Source organism: Caretta caretta, chromosome 1 (genome assembly GCF_965140235.1).
Source record: "Caretta caretta isolate rCarCar2 chromosome 1, rCarCar1.hap1, whole genome shotgun sequence".
Lineage (NCBI taxonomy): Eukaryota > Metazoa > Chordata > Testudines > Cheloniidae > Caretta > Caretta caretta.
The window spans coordinates 265,502,709-265,526,619 of NC_134206.1; the positions used below are offsets into that span (position 1 = coordinate 265,502,709).

Below are 23,911 nucleotides of genomic sequence, written 5' to 3' on the forward strand. Positions count from 1 at the left end.
TTACACCTCAACAAACACAGGTGAATAAACATCATTTGTTTGACAAAAAACCTGTTTGTCAAGTCTGCCTTAATACAGACTTTAAAACATGTTTTCATCATATAAACATAACTCCTTATACAGTGTATGTACATACATTTCACAATGCTGTTAATAACTGATGTGGCTCCAGCTTTCATTTAAGACCTCCCATGACATTCTTTGGTGAACCAGAATATAAATACCATAATCAGGACAGTCCAGTAAACCCCCTTGCCAATTAGCATTAAGAGTTTCTTGGGTCAAAATTGCATAAAAAAATTCAAATTTCTCAAAGAGAACAAAAATGTCTATAACAGCAGATCTCCCAGGCCAGGCTGTGGAGCACTGATGTTCAGCTGAGTGGTATCTCGTGGTCTGCAGAAAACTGGCTGCCTTTGTGGAGATACCTCTTTTCCTTGTTTCCATGTGTTAAATCACACAAAGAGAGCTAAACTTTAGAGCTGGTTGAAATCTTTTGTTTCTGTGGAAAATTTTAAAAATAAATTTAAAAAAAACCCAAAATTTCCATTCCCAGAAATTTTTCCCCCCAGAAATTTGAAAACCAAAATATTCAAGTTGGAAATCTTGCTGCCTCATGGGAGATGTAGTTCAGGTGTCTCAAGCTCCCATTCTCTTCTGTTGGCTGGACTTCCTGATCAGGTGACATCTCCCATGATGCACCCTGGTCTCCACTCTCTGAGAGGTGTGGTGGGTTTCCATGGGAATCCCTGGCCGTGATCCATGATGAGATGTGTTCCAGCTGGAGAGCCCGCCTCAGAGGAGAATGGGTATATGAAGGAACTGAACTACAACTGCCATAAAGCACCATGGCAGCATTTCTCAATCAAAATATTTCAGGTTTGGGGTGAAATATTTTTATTTTGGAGTGTTGAATTTTTCAACTTTTTTCAGCAGAAAATGGACACTTTTTGAAATAATTTTTGTTTAATCAGACTCTCATTTTTCTGTCAAAAAACAGATGATTGTTTTCAGCCAACCCTGCTAAGATTACCTTATAGTCTTTCCAATATTATTTTTCAAAATAAACCATTTTTGATGTGCCAAAGAGATGATAACAGCTGGGAGATGGGTCCATGCAATTATGAATGAGAAGGGAGCTGCTCAATACAACAACCTTTCTATTAAGTTGTGCCATACTATACAAAAGATTGAGAATCCACTGATTTTTACTATCGATTTCAGTGTGCAGTGTTCTTATAAACACCTCCTGGTGACATAAGAAGGATTGAAGCTAATGCGGCTGTCTGTTAGATTGAAATTATTTTTAAAGGTTCAGCCATATGACCTCTGGTTATGTGAGGTCACATAGGGGTAGTGGAAGAGGAGATGGATTTGTGGTAGCAGGAGCCTGGACAGATATCAGTTGTGTCTACTTCCACAGCCCCATGTGTGTAATGCACATGCACACATGCAAAAGTGCACAGCCAACTTAGGCGTGCTGAATATCATTCACCTGACTTAGAAGAAAGGATGCTAAACTATCACAGAATTTGTGTTAGAGTAGTACAGTGATTCTGATTTCAGTGGGACTCGTGAGTGTGTTTCTGATGAGCATTCTCTCAATCTGTTTGGAAAATCTGGGTGGGTGGCACAGAGGAAATGGTGACATAACTGAACATCTGTCAATGGATTCCAAATGTGCTGTTTCCTGTACTCCTAGAACAATGAGGAAAGTGAGGGGAAATCCAAATAAACTTTGTGTGACAGGGAAAGGAGAGGAAGCCTGAAACAATATCCAGGACACCATCGAGAATGGAACTACCACTTCCTACAGTGTTCAGGGGCAAAAAATACTGGAGGGGGCTCTAGACTAGACTCTTCAAAAGTTGGCCAGCAGCCACATCACCTTAGGTTGTGATCTTATCATATGTTAGAACTAAGTCATGTTAGGCCTGTCAGTACTTAGATGGGATGACCTCGAAGGAAAAGCTACGGTGGTGCAGGAAACGGAGTTGGTGATATAATAGGAAGTTACTCTTCCCTCTGATTGAGTGAACTCACTGCCCTTATGGGGCCTTCTGCTGCTGCAGGTGTTATCTTTTGGAAGAGATGTGAAACCAAGGACCTGATCTCTAGTGACTATTAAGGGTGTCCCTGGAGTAGGAATGTTAGGTCTGGTGTCTTGGCCAAAGTCCAGGTTGTGTAATTCTAGTTTGCCTGAAAATGAGGGGACAGGTCACTTGATGATTACCTGTTTTGTTCATTCCCTCTGGGGCACCTGGCATTGGCCACTGTCGGAAGACAAGATACTGGGCTAGATGGACCTTTGATCTGACCCAGTATGGCTATTCTTACACTCTAAGATTTCTTTTGATAAAAGTCTTACTTCCTGTCCTAACATGTTGGATAGAGTTGATGTGTAGTTAAACATGTGCCACTTTCCATGTTTATGGGTACTGTAAGTAAAACTTTTTGTAAAGCACTTTGTGATTACTGAGGGTGAAAGGGGCTAAACTAAATGTAAAAATATTAGTATTTAGTATTAGATATTGGGTATGAGTTTGAGACCTTCTGAGGAGACCACAGTCCTATGAGTCTGAATGTGCACACCGTGACTGGAAGAAACCAAATCCGAAAGTCAATGGGCATTTTGCCTGAGTAAAGATTGAATTAAGACAGAAGTTTCTGCCTGCCTGGCTGAACATGGAAGTGAACCCTTTGACTGGATCTCAGCTTCTAGGCAGCTGATTGAAACTATGTTCCTGGGAAGTTGGGAAAGGGGAGGGGAGGGCAGGAAAAAAAGCAATTTATCTGTATTATTATTGCCACCCAAATAATGAAGTTGGAAAACAGAGTCAGCCTTTCAATGATTTATTTACCATGAAACAAACACCACCCATGATTAAGGGTATGTTTTAGTCATGGGTATTTTTAGGAAAAGTCATGGACAGATCATGGGCAGTAAACAAAAATTCACGGCCGTGACCTGTCCATGACTTGTACTATATACCCCGACTAAATCTTGGGAGTGCCGATGGTGCTCGTGTGGGTGTGTGGGTGCTTGGGGGGAGCGAACCAGGGGCGCTGTGCGTGACTGGGGGCCTTGCAGGTGTTGGGGGGGCAGTCCGGGGGGCTCAGCAAGTGCTGGGGGAGTGGTCCGGGGGTCATCATGGGTGTTGGGGTGGGGTGGGGGAGGAGTTGGCAGGGCTGGCAGGCTCCCTACTCACATGTCCCTCCCTAAGCTCGTAGCTCCGTGCGCTGCCAGCTCCGCAGTTCCCATTGGCTGGGAACCAATGGGAGCTGTGGGGGTGGTGCCTGCGGGAGGAGGCAGCGCTTGGAGCTAGGAGCTGAGGGAGGAACATGTGGACAAGGTAAGCGCCGCCCAGAGCCTTCACCTCTTCCCGCGCCCCAACTCACAGCCCTGAACCCTCTCCCATACCCAAACTCCTCCTTTTGCTGTTTGGGTGGCGAGGGACGGTGGCCTAAGACTGCCCCGGCAGTGGCAGGTGTGACTGGTCCAGGGGTTGCCTGAGCTGCTTGGGCAGCCCTGGAGCCAGCACACTGGCCGCTGCAGAAGTCACGGAGGTCATGGAAAGTCACGGAATCCATGACTTCCACGACCTCTGTGACAAACTTGCAGCCTTGCTCATGATGAATATTGAAAAGAAAGGGAGAAGCTGTGACCAGTCTGGCTGGTCTCTTCTAGCTGATCTTCCTGTGCTCTCTGGTCTGAATTGTAGGTTGCTGTGTGTCTAGGGCTGGCCTTAGCTGGCCAGGAGTTAGTTGTGGGGTATTGCTTTGCTTGAGCAATGTCAGAGATCACACAATACATCTGCACTCACACCGAGATAAAACACTTTCGCTCACATGCAATCCACAGGCCCATTTTCATGTGGTCAGAGACATGCGCAAACAGCACTCACGTAGGTAGATGGGTACTCACACAAGTGGAGATGTGCACACACTTGTGCACCCATTACTTACATGGTATGGATACGCTGGACTGATGGTTGAGATCACACACACATACAATACACCCACCCTTCACACCTCCCACCCCAAATATACACAACACTTCTAGCACTGGGTCTTTATTTAATGTCTGGTAGCCAGAAAGGCAGCAGGCACCCAACACTGGGGTATGGATGTGGTAGAATATCAGAGGTCACACACATACAGAAATACATGTACACTGGCACAAAATAGCTTCATATTAATTTCATTGAATCAGCGTCACATCGGAGTCATTACTCGTGTGTGGTGATCATTCTCGGATGTGAGATGCTCTCAGTGACCGCTGCTTTTGTTTTCTTAAAGTACATAAAATCACATGTTCCAAGAACGTGGGAGGGGCAGAAAACAAGGACAAAAATTCAAACTTTGCTACTCTGGCTTGTCTCTCTCTCTCTCTCTCTCTCTCTCCCTCCCCCCCCCCCAAGAGTTTCCTCAGTGCTTCATACATTTAAATCCTCCTCTTTAGGTCATTTTTTCATCCCTGCACTATGATTCTGAAGTTCCTCCTGTTTAGCTAGTTCTGCATGGGGGACTGAAAATGTACCTAGACCTAAGCCTTTTTTCTACTAATCTAAAGCTAGCTTCCAAATCCTCTCTCCTGCACCTATCTTAGGTACTTATATGGCCCCCACCACCTCAATGTGTAAGCAGTTCACAATATGTAAAGTATTGAGTGCACCATACCCCGGGGGAGGGGGTGGTGGTGGTAAGGAAGTGCTATTATTCCCATTTTACAGATGGGGAATGGAGGCACAGAGGGGCCAAGTGACTTGCCCAGAGTCACACAAGAACTCTGGGGCAGAGCAGGGTCTCTTCTAAGTGCTAGGCTAGTACCCTAATCCCTGGACCACCCATCTCTTCTACATCACTCTCTGTCATGAATACCGATATACATCCCAACCGCAGACTCCTCCACAGCACTCGCTAACAGTGTATTGCTGTCTCATGAGACCTGCCACCTTCACACTGATATCCCAAGACGCCTAACTATTTACATCTCTACCTATCGAATCCTGTTCCACATCTCACAACTGGAACCTCCTTTTTGCCTGAGGAACTGTCACTGTCCTCTACATATTTCAAGAGGCGAGTCCTCCTCTTAGGGAATTTGCCCCCCCCCTCCATTTTTTTCCCCTCCCATTCCGAGAGCTGTACTTGGTTTCCTGCAATCTACATGTTTTGTACCTATTTGAATTCAGACAATTATCTCCCTTTTTGATAGGGTGTTGCACTGGCTGGTGAGTGAATAGGAGACTTTCCATCAGACTCTAGCACTGACTTGCTTTGCCCTGTGGAATGCTTCCCTCTGGGTTGGAAGCCATTATTTTTAACATCTTCTTAAACATTTTTTCTTTTTTTAAATACAATTCTAAAAGCTTAAAATAACTCTATACAAATAAATAGGAAAAAATGTATCACAATTTCCACTTTGTCCCACAGCACGTGGCAAGGAAAATATCTCTCTACACGGGATAGAATACTTTTTGGTGCATAGCTCCTACTGAGATATTGTGTGTGCTGTACCGCCATCTAGTGGATATAGTTTGTCACATCTCTGGCCACTTAAGTAGGAAATTTGTGGGTGCTAGATATTACAATAGATCTCACTCCCTTTACCTCTATGAGAAGAAGAATTCACAGGTTATTTACAACCAGGGAGCAAGACCAGGCAAGGAGTCTTTGGATCTAACTCCAGACCCATTCCTCTCTGACATCAGGGAGCGGCACCAGATAGGAGCCAAGGAAATTTGGGCAGATTAACCTTTAATCCAGCATTTACCCAGCTGGTCTTCCACTAAATGTAGGCTCTGGAGTCGTTCCTGTCATTTACCCTACAGGCTAGATCTCCATCATGACCTCAGATTTTAGTTCAGTGCTGCAGGGAGGTAAAAGCATAAACTCCCTTTTAGGGACATGCTTGCTGGCATATTTAAATCAGAACCTTGTAACTTGTTCCCAGCTGTGGGGATGGGTGCCACAAATGCTTGTAAAAATAACAACAGTAATAAAAATAGTGAATAATGCAGCATCTCTAATAACACTCTTAGTTTGGCTGTTTCAGCTGGATGTTCCCTGAGGTTTGACAGTGATCCTGGCACTTGAGCTGGGATTTCTTGTGTTGGAGGAAAGTTCTACTCTGGATTCTAAGAGTTCACAAACTTCGTCCATTGCTCTGATGCAGGACTCAAGGTTTTCAGCTAGTTTCTGGATTTTTGCCTTTAGCACAGCTTGGCTCACCTTTGTGACCTCCCTCGTGTACTCTGGCACAAGAAAGTTGCGCGAACCATAGAATACCATGAAGCAGAGGGAATTGTACAGCGAGATGGAAGCGTTTTTCTCTGACTGGAGCAACAGGGGGTCCATTGGGCCCTGTCCACGGTGGAGGAATTCTAGGCAGCTCAGGATTTCCCTCATCTGGTTCTGACAGTTCACTGCGATCTCCTGCACCCTTCTCAGTTCCCTGGAGTTAGAGAGTACTAAGGAGAGATCGGAAGTGACATTGACAGCCCCACCGGCAGAGGCTACGCCCAGCCCCACAGCAGAAGCCAGGAGAGATGCTCCTAAAGTGGCAGGGCTCAAGGAGAGCCCCACGATGGCTGTGATTGCTCCTACTGCACTCAGGGAACTCCCGGTGATGTTTGCAATCAGGGATCGCCTGCGCAGCTTGTTGATGTTACGTGCAATCTCGCGAAGCGTCCTGATCTGGCCATGCAGTCTGCTTCTCTGATTCAGCAGCAGCATTTGGAAGTGGCGTGTAGGGTCCAGTGCTGTAGGAAAGGTTATAGCACTTCTCTCCATGGCCCTGTCAGGAAATACAAACAGATGGGCTTTACTCAGCCGCTCAGTCTTAGGAGTGTGTGTTTGAGGATTGGTTCAAGGCCCTGTCTGCTATATCAAGGTAGTGCAGATACCAGGGAGGTGAATCTCAGGCACTTCTTCCTTGATGGAGATCCTATGGGATTTATCCTGGGTCCTTTCTATTTAAAGGTGGCAAATACAGAGACTGATGAGGTGAAGCCTAGAGGGGTAATCCCTAGGACATGGATTCTCAGTGGAGGTCAGGTTCCCCATGGGGAGTTGCAAACATGTTTCAGGAGGGTCCTGCATCCATCATCTTTTTCTTTAAGGTTAGTTGGGAGTCAGATCCTGAAACATTTTTCTATTGTCACTGTATGGAAAATGTTGAGAACCAGGTTTCTAGGGTGAATTTGAATGGAAAGATAGTAGAATAAATGATTAAACAATCAATTTGTAAGCACTTAGAGGATAATAAGGTGATAAGTAATAGCCAACATGGATTTGTCAAGAACAAATCAGGCAAAACCAATTTAATTTCCTACTTTGACAGGATTACTGGCCTAGTGGATGGGGGGAAGCTGTAGACAGGATATATCTTGATTTTAGTAAAGCTTTTGATACAGTCCCACATGACATTCTTCAAATACGTTAAGGACTGTAATAAAGAGGATAGTAATTGATTATTTTCCAGGTCGCCTGGAGGTAGGACAAGACCTAATGGATGTATTCTGCCGCAAGAGTGATTGAGGGTAGATATTAGGAAAATCTTTCTAATTATAAGGATAGTTAAGTCCTGTAACAGGCTTCCAAGGGAGGTTGTGGAATCCCTATCATTGGAGGTTTTTAAGAACAGGCTGGACAAATACCTTTCAGGGATGGTCTAGGTTTACTTAGTCCTGACTCAGTGTGGGGGGGCTGGACTTGGTGACCTCTTTTCAGGCTGTGAGCCTTGTGTGATCATTACTTCACTACCGGTACCCTGTACTTAGCTTAAGGGAAAAGTGCAACAATCTAATGATAATGCCTAGCTCTTTATAAAGCACTTTTCATAGTTGCTCTCAAATCGCTTTCAAAAGTATCGTTATCCCCATTTTACAGATAGGTAAACTGAGGCACAGAATGACATGACTTGCCCAAGGTCACACAGCAGCAGAGCTGGGAAGAGAAGCAGATCTCCTGAGTCCCAATGCAGTGGCCACACTGCCTCCCTAGCTAAAGCAGCTTTGCAAAGGAGCTACAAATATGTGTACACTGCAGCCAGCGGTGTGATTGCAGCATGTGTAGCTATCCCTGAGCTAGCTTTAATCTAGCAATGGTGAGTACCAATAGCGGTGAAGTTGTGGCAGGATGTACTTCAGCACGAGCTGTACAAATCTGCCCAAGATCTGGGGTATTACTTGGGCAGCTAGTCCATGCTGAAATCCATGCTGCCGCGCCTTCAGTGCTATTGGTACTTGCACTAGCTAGATTAAAGCTTGCTCTGGTATATCTATACGACCTGCAACCACATCTCACATCTACAGTGCAAGAGGTTCTCAGGACAAATTATTTAGTGGCCTCAGAGTGCGGCCCCCGACTCTTGCTGGTGGCCGCTCTCACACTTTCCCCTGAAATACTTAATTAGCGTTAGGAAAAACAAATAAATATGCACATATACACGTCCAAATCATTGTAATTTATTTATTGCTAGCTAGCAAGTCTGCTGTGAAAAGTGGTATTAACAAACATACAAGTATCATTTGTCATAGCAGACTTACTCAGCCCCAAGAAGTCTGGGGACAAATTAAGCCCTGGATGGGGGATCGGGAGAGGCAACAGGGCCCAGGGGCAATGGCGGGGGGGAGTGTTGGCCAGGGGAGGAGGCGGGGGGGAGGGGGGCTGGAGCCTAAAACCCCGTGGCTGGTGCCCAAAGCCTTGTGGCAGGAGCCTGCCTTCCCTGCCACCCCTGGGCTGAAGCCCAAATCCTGAGCCCCACCGCCCCTGGGAAAGTGGGGAACTCACCGGCTTCCCAACTCTTGCTAGAAGCCCCAGCAACCAAGGCTGTCCATTGAGGACACCAGGGATGGGGAGGGGGCACTGGTTTCCCCCTCCCCAATCACAGCCCAGGCGGCTGTAGCCACAAGAAGAGCCCCTGGTGGCCACATGGAGGCCACATTTGATAAACACTGGAGATAGACCCTTAGAGGTTGTTTCCTGTCTGATACAATTTCATGTGGAAAGACAGGCAGCCACTAGAGTGCCAGAGGATGAAAGATTTCTGTGGCAGGGATCCTAACCCACCCCAACTCTAGAAGACACAGGTAACCAAATCAACGCATTAACACTATTCTCAACCACCGTTCCTGTCCCCTAAACTGGTACAGATGATAAGCACTGAGCCAAACGTTTGCGCAGAACATAATCTGATATGATGATAATATATAAGAAATCAATTCTGGTAGCCCCTTAATCATTTGTGCGACTGATTTTCTTGCTGAGAAAATGAACATTTTTCTAAAAAGAAAACTGCAGTTGCACAGACACTACTAGTAAAATAATAATTTTAAATATAGCCCCCTCCATTCCAGGCTTCCCTGGGGTCTCTCCCAATTTACAGGGAGAACAGAATCTCCAGCTGTTCTCTCCCTCCCCCAGTTTTCAGAAAAAAGTTCCCTATGTAATTAATTATTTAAATAATAATGATTAATATAATTAATAATAGAGATGTGTCTGAAACAGACCAAAAACGTTTCTGGGCAGAATACTGTTTCCTAATCAAGGGTGCTGAAGGGGTCCCAAGGAATAATATTTCCAACTTACCTTTTGTTTCCAGCAAGTCTCACCAAGGACAAATTTTATGCTGTTTCTGGATGAACCCAATTTATAGTTCCCACGAACCAATTGCTGCAGTGGGAATGCTTTGCCTCATAGTGGGAGTCTGCCATTTCCTGCCCCCCTCGTCCAGAAGGATGTGACACACTGGAAAGTGACCTGGAGACAGCGCAGCACACATCATGTTCAGGAAATGATCCCGTCAAATGAACATTGTGTGCTCGCTTTTCCTGAAGTGCAGAAAAAAAAAATCCGACTATTCCTGGCTCTGAATGAGAGCAGTCATCCTCTTAGGGGAATCACTGCCCTTCCTCCCCTTTAAATAGCTAGTGACTTTATCTAGTACTACACCGAATGAGATGAGTGCTAGCCAGTCAGCTTGCTGGATGAGTGAACCCTCATGTGCTTGTAACAAATAAGGAATAAATAAAATACACTTTCAACCAATCAGTTTATTCGCTAAGCCTAGTGTACTTTTAAAAACTGAACTCTGATGGAGATCCTAGTTCCTGACTGGCTGGAGCACACACACAACATGAAAGAATCACTGGCCTACACCAGGGAAGCTGTCATCGGTGGCGAGCAATCGGTGTAGCTGCACCAGTGCTGACTCTTGAGTGTAGACAGGATCATGCAGAGGTTTGTAGTGACTGAGCTAATAGAGGTTTATCCCTTATCCTGACTTTGTTCGGTTTACAGTCCTTACCTGTTGTGTCATATTGAATTGAGGCTGTACATTCCTCAGGGTAGGGACTGTATTTATATTTCCTTTTGTTAGGTGCCTAGCATGGTATTGGACGTTCAAATAATTTGTGACCAGAATGAAGGGTGTATTTGCTGGATAAATTAGTCATAATGAATTAGTCACCCAGCTCTAGTTCTAACACACCCTCTGGCCTGCCTTTAGACAAGCGACGTTGGCAAAGTCCTGGGTGTGCCATATTTTTCCCGGGAAAGTGCATATTCCAGGAGAGGGCCGCCTCAGTGGCATTCTTGTATTATTGACCATGTCAGTGACCAAAACCCAAGTGTAAGCTGAAAATCTTCTTGTAGTAGCCAGCTATCTACCTATGCACACAGGATGGCCTTTTAGTTAGTTGGCAGGTGGTCTCTCACCAGAAGTGTTATAAATAATCAGAGCTGAGGATATGTTTGTTGGTGTGAAGGTTTGCATGGCACTGAGGATGGGAGGATGGATGTGGCTGAGGAGATGGTGGAGAAGACAGAACAAACATTGAACAGCTACAGGTGACCCCTGCCGATAGTGGTGGGGGGGGGCGGAGTGATGGCAGCGGCTTCAGCAGTGTTACTGAGCATGCTCAGTCCGTGTGAGCATGCTCAGTACAAGCCAAGCAGCAAACCTGCCCCCCCGCCCCCGCGTCTCCTCTGGACTATCACCATTCATACAACAAAGTGCTGTTAAGGACAAGTATACTGGAAGTACTGACCTAGATATCTGTGATTAAATGAACCACAGCATGTTTCATTTGTAGAGCTGATTGGATTCCAGCCCCCACCAATGGAAAAATTTGACTTTTCAAAAATCTCAAAACTGAACAAAAAAATGACCAGCCCTATACATTTGGTTTGCAACCTCTCTTGCAGAACCTAAAACTTGATGAGGACTGGTGTACTGCTCTGAGCACAGGGCTAGGAACCAGAAATGTCTGAGTGTTAATTCTGACTCTGTTGCCGGGACAAGTCAAGTATCCTCTTGGACTCATGTGCCTCCTCTGTAAAATGGTAAGAATATTTATCAACATCACCCAGCTGATGTGAAGATTCATTAATTTGTATTTGTCCCATGCTTTGAAGATGAAAAATGCCAGGTAAGTGACAAAAATGTTTTGTTGGGGAAGAGAATGTGCACAAATGCAGCTGTGAATGGAATGTTGTATTGGGGCTTCAAATACGTTACCAGCTTCTGGGGCTTTGACAGGCCAAAAGGGTGTGTTTTTCAATTGTATTTGCTCAATTGAATTAGCGTAACACAACTAAAAACCCTCTAAAATTCTTGTACGGCTACATTAGGAAAATGGTTGAGTTGTTTAAAACATGCTAGCTAATACCTTTTCAAAGCCAAGGTCTAGTCTACACTACAAAAGTTTGCTGGTATAACTATACAGATATAATCCGCCTAGCATAGGTGGTAGTTTATACTGTACCTGCAAAAGAGGGCTTTTGCCAATATGACTTTTTCCAGTTTGTAGAACAAAATATGCTATGCTGATTAAAGGACTTTTTTGCAGGTATAACTGCATTTGCGCAAGGGCTTTTGCTGGTATATAAATGTCATAAAAATCCACACCTCTAACTGGCATTATTACACTGGCAAAAGTTTTACATGTATAGCCAGGGCAAGTTGTAGTTTTTAACATGTTAACACTGCCGGCTAACACAGCTTGAGATGTGTTAACCTGCCTTTTAATAAGGGTTATCAGGGTTTTCAGCTGTGGGGAGCTGACATGATTGAACAAGCATGACTGGCAACACATTATCTTTGCCTGTGAAGACAGGGCCTTGTAGCCTAGAGGAGACTGTTTTCCATAAACCATGGAGGATGATTACAGCTCTAGTATCACCACCATTCCAATGGACAGTGAAGCAATTTCAGCTGCTTTGTGGTTGATCTTGTCAGCAGCATTCCTCCCCGTGGGACCGTGAGCATGGAAATAATGGCTGCTTCCACAGCTCCTTGTGGCTTTGTCTAGGAAAAAAGTGCTTTTTCAAGCATTTGAGCCACAGGTTTTAACTGTGTCTATGTTGGTTCAAAATGGGGTTGTCAGTTGAGCTAACTGGATTGAACCTCCCCCTCCCCCCAGCAAACTCTCTTTCCCTAGCGTAGACAAAGCCATAGAGGCCCAGCGGTAAAACACAGGGCAAGTAGCAGGGGGAGGTTGATTGGCCAGTACCTTACATGGCCAGCTACCTCCCACCCCCAACTATAAAACAGAGAGGAGGACAGATTATTGTCTTTTGCATGAGCCTGACTGTAACACTTCCACTCTCCCTCACTCCTTTTGGTGGCCAGGTAGGAACCAGAGGCTGCAATCTGACAGAGATAAGCACAGCACCCTTAGGAGTAACTGACTGCTTGCCAGAGCCAGGAAGGATATTTTTGCTACGGTGTTCCCCACCACAATTTAATCTAGCATAGAAGGCTCTCCCACCCCCAGCAAGGATGCATGTTTTATGCCTTCCTTGGAGGACTGATCAGTTCAGTTATTCAAGGGATTTCACAGGAGTTTTCTAACACTTTTTATTCTCTGTCAAGCAGCCCTTGGAGGAGCTCCAGATCACTCGGTTAAGCTAGGGTCTGGCGACTTGAAGGCTAGTTGTTTGGTATTTTTCTCTTGCAGCAAGCAGTGGGGCAGAAGGTCATGTACGGGAAAGTGACATGGGACCAATCAGCACCCCTCTGGTGCAGGGAGCCCCACTGAGCAGGATTTCCCACATCTGGATCACCTGGTTGTGTGTCAATGCCAGGGATCACAGATTCATGAGGTTGTTAGCCTCGCTGTAGTGATGGGCTGCCCCGAATAGGAGGTCACATGATAGGCACTGGGAACTCAGCTAATGGAGCTGGTCACTGGGGTATGATTGACAGGCCAGCTATTCCCACCCCCTGGACCTTTTGCACATCCATCCAGTTGGCTAGAGCTAAACTGTTACCAATAAAGGTCATTGCAGATCTTTGCACCACAAATCTGCATAGTGTACTTTAGATACAAGATTGGCATTAACATGTGTGGGCATGGGACTAGGCTGTCTATAAGGGCTTTGCTATCTCTAATTTCTATCTTGTAAAAAAGAAAAAAAACCACAAATTTCTAGAGCTTTCCACTCTATTCCTTGTTCTGTTTTATTTCTTGTGCACGCATAGGAGAAATGAAACATTAGAATGTCAGAAGCCCCTTCATTCACATTACACTCAGTTACAGTTTGGATGGCACGATCACATTTCCCGTACACTCATATGATAATGATTTCCAATCAAAAATATTTCCCTTGGGAAATGAGTGGTCCAGGTAAACATTCTGGATAATGGAGGGTGATAAGACATGGTCCCACATATAAAGGTCACTTATTTCTCCCACAAAGCTTTGGGCCTTCTCAAAGCTGCCCCAGAATGTGTCTGGATCTTGCCCCAGCATGACAATGCCCTGTGGTTGGATCCTATGCCCTGGTCTCAGCACTTTTCTTAGGCTCCTTTTACCATTTACCCAAAAGGCTGTGAGACCAGATTTGGATTCCCAGGTCACACACATGTGACTCCCAAAGGTATTGAGTTTGGGGAGGGTGAAGTGCACTCCAGGACCACTCAGGTACAAACTAAAAGTGCCATTAAACTCTTGCCACACATTGAGTTCATCATAGTACTTGGTGCGGTAGGAGAAAAGAATGATTTCTCGATTGGGCGGTAACTCTGAGGCCGCCTTCATGCAAAGTGTGAATGCTTCAAGACTCAAGGGCTGTGCTGGAGACAGAACAACATAGCTATTGTCTGTTTCTTCCGGGAAAATAAAGGCTTTTTCAAGGAGACCTAGGACAGAAATCATAGCTAGTTATAATCACACCTATCCCACAGCAACTGCAATTCTTCCATCATGACCCTCTTTGAGGCATGAATGGGTTTGATTAGAATAAGACCAGGAGAGCAGACAGAATGTGAGTAAGGCAACATGTCCAGAAGTAATGAAGAACCTTCCACAAACGTGTCCACCTTTCAAACCAAGTGTGTGATACCAGCTGAAGAGAAAAGGATTTACTTTTCAATATGTGATTTCATTCATTCTCCTTCACAGCCTTTGTGCTGCATGATAGGGTGGTTTGAATAAGTATTGCCAAATGGTGTGTCACGTGTGTGATCATGCTCAGTCATAATAAGTGATGGGTGAACCTTGACATGTTCTGAGGTGGCTGGGCTTTGATGAGATCACCCATTCAAAAAGGCATATACTCAAGTATATTAGGGGGAAGGATGGTCCAGCGGCTGTCTCTTGTCTTATACTTAGATTGTAAACTCTTTGGGGGCAGAGACCATCTTTTTGTTCTATGTTTGTACAGCACCTAGCACAATGGGGTCCTGGTCTGTCACTAATGCTACAAGGCTCTATGGTAGTACAAGATAATAATAATAACCCCTGCCATTGAGAAACAGAGGAAAGGATAACAGTACTTATGTGAGCTTTTTCTCCCCTTTGAGGGCGAAGGGGAGTCTGTGATGGAAGCTTTTAAAAAAGAACAGAAGCTGTTAAAGAGGAAGAAAATCTGAGGTTTTTGCTTCAGCTAGTGCAGGATACAAATTATCACTGATATATCTTAAACATGACATAATTTAAAGGGACACTGTCACAGAGTTTGGGCCCAAAACTAGACCTTTAAAATTATTATAGTGTAACCCACACTCTCTCATGGCTCTCCTTAGAGCCCTGCGCAGATACAAAATTTGCATCCGCATTTGATCCATGATCCGCAAACATGGTCTCCGGATATCAAATAGATATCCGTGATTTGCAGGGCTCTAGCTCTCTGTACTTCTTGAGGAGATAGTCAATAGAAGCTCATGCTTTTAGGTGTAGAGGTCTTTGGTTCGCTGCTGACCGCCCATCCAGGGGCAGCATGTTACAATAGGAAGTAAATAATAATATGAGTATATCACTGCAGTTGCAAACAACGTAATTAAGACCGAGAAGAGAAAGTTGGTGGGTACGTTAAGGGGCTGGGATCAGGAGCCCTAGGTTTTATTTTCAATCTTACACTGACTCACCCTTTGAACATGGATACATTACTTATCCTTTTTTCCTCATTTAACCTCATTTACCCCCACCTGTCAAAGGAGGATAAAACTACTTGCATACCTCAAGGGGGCACGGGAGGTAGCAATGCCTAATGCTTTTAAACTGCTCTGAGACCCTCAGATAAAAGTACTATATAAAGTGTGAAATGTCATTACTATTTGAAGGTTTCACCTACAGCCCCCAACTGAAACCTCTCCAGCACATCATCAAGGCTCTACAACCTATCCTGAAGGACAATCCCTCACTCTCACAAATCTTGGGAGACAGGCCAGTCCTTGCCTTCAGACAGCCCCCCAACCTAAAGCAAATACTCACCAGCAACTACACACCACGCAACAAAAACACCAACCCAGGAACCAAACCCTGTAACAAACCCTGGTGCCAACTCTGTCCATATATCTATTCAAGGGACACCATCATAGGACCTAACCACATCAGCCACACCATCGGGGCTCGTTCACCTGCACATCTACCAATGTGATATATGCCATCATGTGCCAGCAATTCCCCTCTAAGTACATTGGCCAAACTGGACAGTCTCTACGCAAAAGAATAAATGGACACAAATCTGACATCAGTAATTATAACATTCAAAAACCAGTAGGAGAGCACTTCAGTTTCCCTGGGAGATGGAAAGGAAAAAAGACAACAAAAGACAGAAATCTGTGTTTTTATTAAACAAAGAAGGTGTTTGAAATATTGCTGATGCTTTTTGATTTATGCTGCTTTCAGTAGTGGCCGAAAGTAATGTAAAATCAATGGCTCTGCCCTCCTGGGAATACCTTTAGCACAGGGTATTGTCACTCAAAAACAGACCTAAAAGTGGCAATTCTTCAACAAAAAAACTTCAAAAACAGACTCCCACATGAAACTGTAGAACTGGAATTAATTTGCAGACTGGACACCATCACATTAAGCCTGAATAAAGACTGAGAGTGGTTGGGTCATTACAAAACCTAAACCTAATTTCCCCCATACTAATTTCTCCCTATTGTTACTCACACCTTCTTGTCAACTGTTTGAAATGGGCCACTCTCAATTACCACTACAAAAGTTATTTTCCCTCCCTCGGTATCCTACTGTTAATTGAATCGTCTCGTTAGACTGACCTCGCACTTGGTAAGGCAACTCCCGTGTTTTCATGTATTTATACTCCTCCTGTATTTTCCACTCCATGCATCTGATGAAGTGGGGTCTAGCCCACGAAAGCTTATGCCCAAATAAATTTGTTAGTCTCTAAGGTGCCACAAGGACTCCTCGTTGTTTTTACTATTTGAAGGAGGCTCTGCTCCATACAGGCATGGGGTGGGAATAGGAGCAAGGTGGCTTTATTCCATGTATGTGGCTCCCCACAATCTGGTGCTTTTGTGGGGGTCTACCTGGCTCCTGGCATAAATTAAAATAGCCTCAGAGAGGCCCTAATAATTTATGTGTTACTGTCCACCACAGTCCTTAGGGGCCACTGCTATACCTGAGACTAGCCACAGTGCATCTGTGCTTCGGCCACGTCCCCTTCCCACTGGATGCCTTCTACACTAGGGGCTGTAAGAGGTGGTGGCACAGAGAGCTTGTGGGGGATAGGGAGGATGCTTGGGGGAAGGGTAAGTAGCTAGAACCATCCAGGGAAGCCCCTGTGCTAAAGGTATTCCCAGGAGGGCAGAGCCATTGATTTTACATTACTTTCGGCCACTACTGAAAGCAGCATAAATCAAAAAGCATCAGCAATATTTCAAACACCTTCTTTGTTTAATAAAAACACAGATTTCTGTCTTTTGTTGTCTTTTTTCCTTTCCATCTTCCAGTTTTTCTTCTCTCTCCTTTTAAAATCTCTATCTGCTTCTCTCCCTCCTTTCTCTTTTCTCCAGAGTTCTACCATTTTTCATTGTTCTTTTCTGTGTGTTCATTCTCATTATTCTCTTTCCTGTGTAAAAGCAACCATGATCCCATGGAGTGTAGAACAACGCTCCCTCTCCATGTGCTTTAGCACTGTGTATGTGAGGAATAAGCATAAGCTTTATAGGAGGAATGGTATTAAAGCGAACCTGGGGGATCTGCAGTGATCTTGTCTGCCACATGAACTCGGGGATAATAATGAACAAGAGGTTCTCACTGAAGGTGACCTGAAGCCAGCCAGCCTAATCCCTGAAGCCAAATGTGCCTAAATCAGAATTTGGCCCCAGATATCTGCTATTACTACAGAGAATTTGGAACGTTAGCCCTGTAGTGTGGAATCTTGGGTGACATCACGGAATCATCCTGCCTAACTTTCAGTTGAATCTTGTTCATTACCCATTAGACAGAGAAGATGCTGTGTTTCCCTGGGGATGGGTGAAGAACACATGTGGGGAAATAATTTGGCCTCCCTTGTAAACCTGTAGGAAAGGGGAAATGGAGATGCAGATCTGCATAACTCCTTCCTGAGAAAGCTTGGGAAAGGAAGGGTGATCAATAGGGTGGCTCCAGTCATCTGTGTAAACAGTGGACGAAGAGGACTTTGGGTGATCTGGGAGACTGATAATCTATTCATACTGCAGAGGGAGGGAGAGAGTGTGTGTGTATATCACATATATGCTCCTGTAGTAAGTGTTTACATACTGTATTTTCCACTCCTGATTTTGATCTATCTGCTATTTTTTCCTTAGTGCATAATTTAAAACACTAGAAATAAGAACAACCCTCTAAATCTCCATAGTTTTATAACAATTACTTTATAGATTATAAAGAATCAGAACTGTGGAGAACAGTGATCCATCTGTGATAACTTTCTGTCACTGGATTATAACTAATGTTGAGGAGAGAGAATTCTATGCCCCAAGTAGTAATACAGATGAAGTAATGCAGATGGTTTGGTGGCAGCAGAAGCTCATGAAAATTACCCACTAAGGTTATGTTTTTCATTTATCCAGGAATACAATTCTGCTTTATACTCCACTCCAGGCAAGAGCCAGTGGAATCATCCCCTGGTGTAAAGCCATTTCCTGGGAAGATATTCTAAAATCTTTGGCCTCACCAGCCTCTCAAAGGTCCCAGTTTTCAGGAACAACCAGTTCAGATGACTGCTATTAATTAAACTGGGAAGAGCATCTTCAGTCTAAGGAAATATCCACCAGCTAAGTAAAGAGACTTAAATTTGCAAAGTATATTTCAAGTAATAAAAAAGGGATTTATTTCACATTGTTGCCAGTTTGTTCTGCACAATGAGGTGTTTAACTAGCATATCTAGAGATAATTTTTTTTTGTCTCATCCTGAGCATACAGTAAACACCATCCACATCTATTACTTGCCTTTTCCTACATATACAGAACTGCAGCATCTCCTAATATTCTTCATTAAATGAGGAATTGATCTTCATGTAGCCTAAGTTTTGAGTGTGTGCGTTTGAATTAACCAGACCTACCGTTCTGTTTTACTGGATTCCGTTCAGGGCTTGTTTTGGGAAGTGGCATCAGCCAGTCAGCCTCAATGCTCAGGTAGCCTGGGAAATATGACATGTTCAGTATTGTTATTACCTTCTATTATTTGGAGGTACACAAATTACCTTCAACTATTTAGCATAGCGGGTCCCTTCCTACTTGTATGTGGGCCAGCTCCAGTCTATTGAGATTAGACATCACTTTCTCTTTTGTAATTCCTGTGGTTCAAAAGGTGTGTTCATCCCTTGGTAACCTGCAAATGTAATTACTCTCTAGTCATTTCAGACCCTAAGAACCATTTCTCCCCAATGCAGGTTAAGCGTCTCCATCTTGCAAAAGTCCATTTTTGAAGCAACTAACAGTTTACCTTTTCAAACCTCGAGCTTCAGAAGCAGGTTTTCAATCCCATAAAAAATTATAATCTTCACCACCCGCAAAATCATTCTTTCACAGGGGCTTTAATTAAATCTCTGACCCAGCAAAGCATTTAAGCACATGCAAAACATCAAGCATGTGAGCAGTTCTATCAATTTTGATAGGGAGTAATCAAGTACTTAAATTTATATACATGCCAAAGTGCTTTGCTGGAACAAGGTCTGCAGAAGGTTGGCTATCAACCAAAAGGGCACGGTCTTAAAAATGTAATTTCAAGTTACCACTGGGTTAAAAAGAGACAAATCCTGTCTGAACAGAGTTAAATAAGCAGTTCTGATTATGATGATTGATTATTATTTATATTAAGATAGTGCCGTGAGGCTAAGTTTGTCTCTAAAGGAAATTGCATTGTATCCTTCCTCCTGGCACAGAAATAAGTAGGATAACACAGGTTTGATTATTTGCTTCTCCATCCCTGTATTCTGCACTTTTTCAGTTTAATCATCCTTGGGACTTTGTCAGAAATCATTGCATCAGCGTGTGTGGAATGGACATGAAAAGAATCCAGAAGACTGGATTTTGGTAATTAAACACTGAGTCCTCATTAAGATTTAAGTTACACAGTAGAAAATAAGGCTAATCATTCAAGAAGTTCACCTCTCAGCAGTGGGAGAATTACACGGGCTGCAGGCCTTGCCTACAAACAATGAGAATCTTCCTCAACTCCAGCCACTGGTGGGTGGACAACAGTGTAACTGCACCTGTCCAAATGCCAAATGTAGCCAAGGCAAACTGCTTTCAAGCAGACATAAATGGCACTCATGCAAATTGTGGTTGAGCTTGGCTACACTAGGGGTGTGCACTGGTACTGCTACCTGGTTGGTGGCTAGTGATGGCTGGGATGGAGGCAAACCTCCGGTGTAGGGAAGACATTAGCCTGAGGGAAGCTTTACATCTGATCGATAAATCTTTACATCTGATTGACTTTACATCTGATTGATAAATCTTATGGTTTTTTGCATCTCTATCCTTGCATTGACATTATGATTTTCAGCAATGTACTCACTTAAAGGACTCACAGGCAGACCAAAGACCTGCACTTCACACAGACTGAGGTATTCAGCTCGCCCAGGAATGGTCACTGTCACATACCGCCCTTGCATTTCTTCACAGTCAAATGAGAGGGTTTCCTCATAATCCATGCGGAAAACTGTCCCACATCTGGAAAGAATAGCACTCTGATTAAAAGATAATGAGCTGTTGCACTATACATGGATAACTAAATCCATGACCAATTTGAATTTTTAAAAGATGTTACATTTTGAGTTAGGGTTGCACAAAACACAGACATATGCTCCTTTTGTCATTCTCATCACTAAAAAAAATGGCTAGTTCTATTTGCTTCAGACTTTTTCCTTTGGGCTGGGACTGAGCAGAAAACAATCTGAAACTACACTTTTCCTGTAAGTTAGAGTGGGCAGGAAAGCAGGCCAAAGAATGGAGAACATCTTGCAACCTTCACTCTGGAGTTGTGAATGAGTCCAGAATGAGTTAGTGAGCTCAATCCAGTTCCTAGTGGATGGGTATCCTCATCAGAAAAACCACCACCACAACTGGCACTAATTGGTACAGTGGTTGAGAGTCCTAGAAAAGACCTAGAACTGAACTAGGCATGGAGACCAAAACCCCTTCTTACTTCTTTAATGGTCTCTCCACATTAAGGTGGTAGCAAATGGTATAGGTAACATACGTACGGCCACTGCATGCATTCTATGGATAAAAGGTCGTTCTCCAGAGCTGTCGCTCTAGCCATAACTAGTATTTAGTAAGGGAAAAAGAAACAGCTTCTAATTCATTCCATATTTCTTTGGCCCATAGTGAGTTTGATTTTGGTATGTTCTTGCAATGACAGCTCAAGATTAGGAAGGATACCTGGGATTCTTTATTCCACCTTGTTCATTAGAGTTCCCAATCCGGATCTCAGCACCGTTTATCCGATCCTTGCAACAGTCTCCTCGGTTTGTTAATGCAACAGAGAAGATTTTATGCTCTGATTTCAAATCCAGCCTCCACCAGGGTGACCATTCTTTATGTGTGTGGGTACACTGTCCCATCAAAGCGTTGGCAGATAAAGAGCCATCGATAGCATTCTGAGCGTTATAGGAGTACATATATCTGCTGGACTGGGAGGCAATACCATGTGGTGCTACATTTGGGACTGGAAAGAAAGACAGTTGGTTGTGAAATTACTACAGGTGTAGTACCAGGGAGACTAGTAGCTTCATCAAGGTAATCAGCCCAAGAACGTGTAAGAGTTAGTGCCAAGAGATACAAAATGCAGCTCTTTAATGGCAAAATAAGGAAACAGCCAAAGATCTACACATTTTATTGAAAGAATTACCCCTATGCCCACAGCTGCAAAATAAAGTAGATTAAATAAATCAGTCAAGATCTAGCCTATCAAAATCATAAGGCAGAGGCCTGCTTCAGCTATCTGCTGATCCTTATTTATCCGGTCTCTAATATTGAGAGACAGCTGGCAAATGCCATGCCACATGGTTACTGTCAAGCCAAGCTAAGCCACTTCTCAGCATAGACTGGACATGCTTGGCCTCTGGGATGTCAGATACCTCCACCGACGCTCTACATTGCGTGGGTTAATCTCGCTCAATTTAGACACATCTTTTACTGAAAACTGGCTGGTTGGCTGCCCTACTAATAGAATCAGGTGTCTGCAGAGCACTGTGGAGGACTGGCAGCTCTTTTCCTCGCCTCTTCTCGAGCAGTGACATCCTGCCACATTGAAGTCAATGGGAGTTTTGCCATTGACTTCAATGGGTCCAGGATTGCACCCAGCTCACTTTATAGTTGCTCACTATAGGGGATATTGATTTGCTTGCTATGGCCCCAGTTCAGGAAAGCATCCCTTTTCCAGGACAGGACTTAACTTTAAGTGCTCTCCTGAATAGGGATGGCCTTAAGCACGTGCTTCAGCACTTTCCTGAATCAGGATCTGTCACAATATGCTACTGGCATGCTTGCTGTAGGCAGCGCTATACACTGGTGCACTCTCCCTGTGACATGTGATATTAGGGTGTACTGTGGACAGATATTATTTGTGCGTGCTATAGGTGTGTAGTGATGAAAAAATAACTCAAAACCTCTATGAAGTGTTAGTAAAGAGAAAGCTGGAGACTAAGATGTGCTGCATTCCAATCTGCAAGCACCAGCTATATTGTATTTCATATGGCTGAGCTTAAATGAGGTCTGGAAAACCTTATCAAGCACTGCTAACTGTCCCAGACTATTCTGGCTCCTGTCACAGACTCTTGAGGTGACCCATGCCTGCCGATGGGGGAGGGGGTGGAGTGAGGGCAGCCAGCTTCAGCAGTATTACTGAGCATGCTCAGTCTGTGTGAGCATGCTCAGTACAAGCCAAGCAGCAAATCTGGGTGGGGGTGGCCAACCCTGCCCGCTTCCCTCCCGCAGCGCGCCAGGCTCACCATGTAAATGCTCTCTGATGGGCTGGGCAGCATAATCCGAGGCTATCTGCCATGCCTGGTTGGTTTACTAATGAGTAAGACTGCGAGTTTGTCACGGAGGTCATGGCTCCGTGACTTTCCGGGACCTTGTGACTTCTGCAGTGGCCAGGTAGTGTGACTGGCCCCGGGGGCCACCTGGGCCAGCCACACCAACCATTGCTGGGGCAGTCTTGGGCCACCCCTCTCCCCAGCAGCAGCAGGCATTTCAGTGTGGGAGGGGGGTTACTTTTACTAAAACTTCCTGTGACTAAAACATAGCCTTACTAATGAGTCTTGGCAGTCTCCCTGTGGCCATACAAGCTAGAAAACAAACAGTTCAGCCTGGCCAGGAACACAAGGTGACATTCTGACCCTATTGAAATGAATGGGAATTTTGACATTGACTTCAATAGGGCTGGGATTTCACCCAGGGTGAAGAGGAAGCACTGCTCCCACGTAGCCGCCTATAGCTACCTCTGCAGTCCTGGTGGCCTGTATACACCCCAACACCTTGTGAACGGATGATGAGACTTCTCCTGTTGTGTATTCTGAGAAGATTTATTTGCTCAGTTCCCAAAAGGCTTCTGCACGCTTTCACAGGCACCATTTATCAGCGCTCACTATAGGTGTGTATTAGCAATGCAGTGGAGATTTGCAGTTTCAGCATGCTCTGCATATAGGCAGGAGCTGAACAAGTAGGCAGAAACTGTCTAGTGGTTACGGTGATTAAGAGTCAGGAAACTTGGAGACTCTGCCACAGACTTGCTCTTATAGCCTGGTCAAGTTGTTTAATTTCTGTGATCCTCAGGTTTCCTTTCCATACATATAACACCCACCTCTGCAAAATACTTTGAAATCCTTGGATGAAATGCACTGTATGAATGCAAAATATTATTGCTACCTGCTGTAGGTTAGTAGCATTATTTATAGGCCACCGAGCTAGGCATTTTTCCATATATGTGTAGAATAACAAATGATAGACTTGTGCTCTCTCTATTACAGCTTGGGACTATAAAGTGTGTGTTCTAGGACAGTGGTTTTCAAACTTTTTTTCTGGTGACCCAGTGGAAGAAAATTGTTGATGCCCATGACCCAACGGAGCTGGGGATGAGGGGTTTGGGGTGTGGGGGGGGTTAAGGGCTGGGGCAGAGGTTTGGGGTGTTAGGGGCAGGGCAGGATGCGGAGCCCCGTGGC

General features: G+C 44.4%; 2 protein-coding genes across 2 annotated transcripts in view; both read right to left on the reverse strand.

Moving 5' to 3' along the window:
- Positions 1-4,057: 4,057 nt before the first annotated feature.
- Positions 4,058-9,726, reverse strand: APOLD1 (apolipoprotein L domain containing 1). Its single transcript, XM_048835367.2, has 2 exons — positions 9,595-9,726; positions 4,058-6,799 (listed from the first exon to the last, which is right to left on the reverse strand). Exon 2 carries the CDS (start codon positions 6,793-6,795, stop codon positions 6,055-6,057), a length of 741 nt encoding a protein of 246 aa, XP_048691324.1. The 5' UTR covers positions 6,796-6,799; positions 9,595-9,726; the 3' UTR covers positions 4,058-6,054.
- Positions 9,727-13,525: 3,799 nt separating this feature from the next.
- Positions 13,526-23,911, reverse strand: part of LOC125635098 (uncharacterized) — a 68,122-nt gene continuing 57,736 nt past the window's right edge. The window contains exons 11-13 of the mRNA XM_075126095.1: positions 21,129-21,414; positions 20,263-20,417; positions 13,526-14,149 (exon numbers count right to left, since the gene is read on the reverse strand). Of these exons, the coding sequence (XP_074982196.1) occupies positions 13,542-14,149; positions 20,263-20,417; positions 21,129-21,414 (1,049 nt within the window). The 3' untranslated portion in view covers positions 13,526-13,541. The remainder of the gene's footprint in view (positions 14,150-20,262; positions 20,418-21,128; positions 21,415-23,911) is intronic.

Bases quoted from the DNA above. Each gene is read 5' to 3' on its own strand.
- APOLD1 (XM_048835367.2), bottom strand. From the start codon at position 6,795: ATGGAGAGAAGTGCTATAACCTTTCCTACAGCACTGGACCCTACACGC.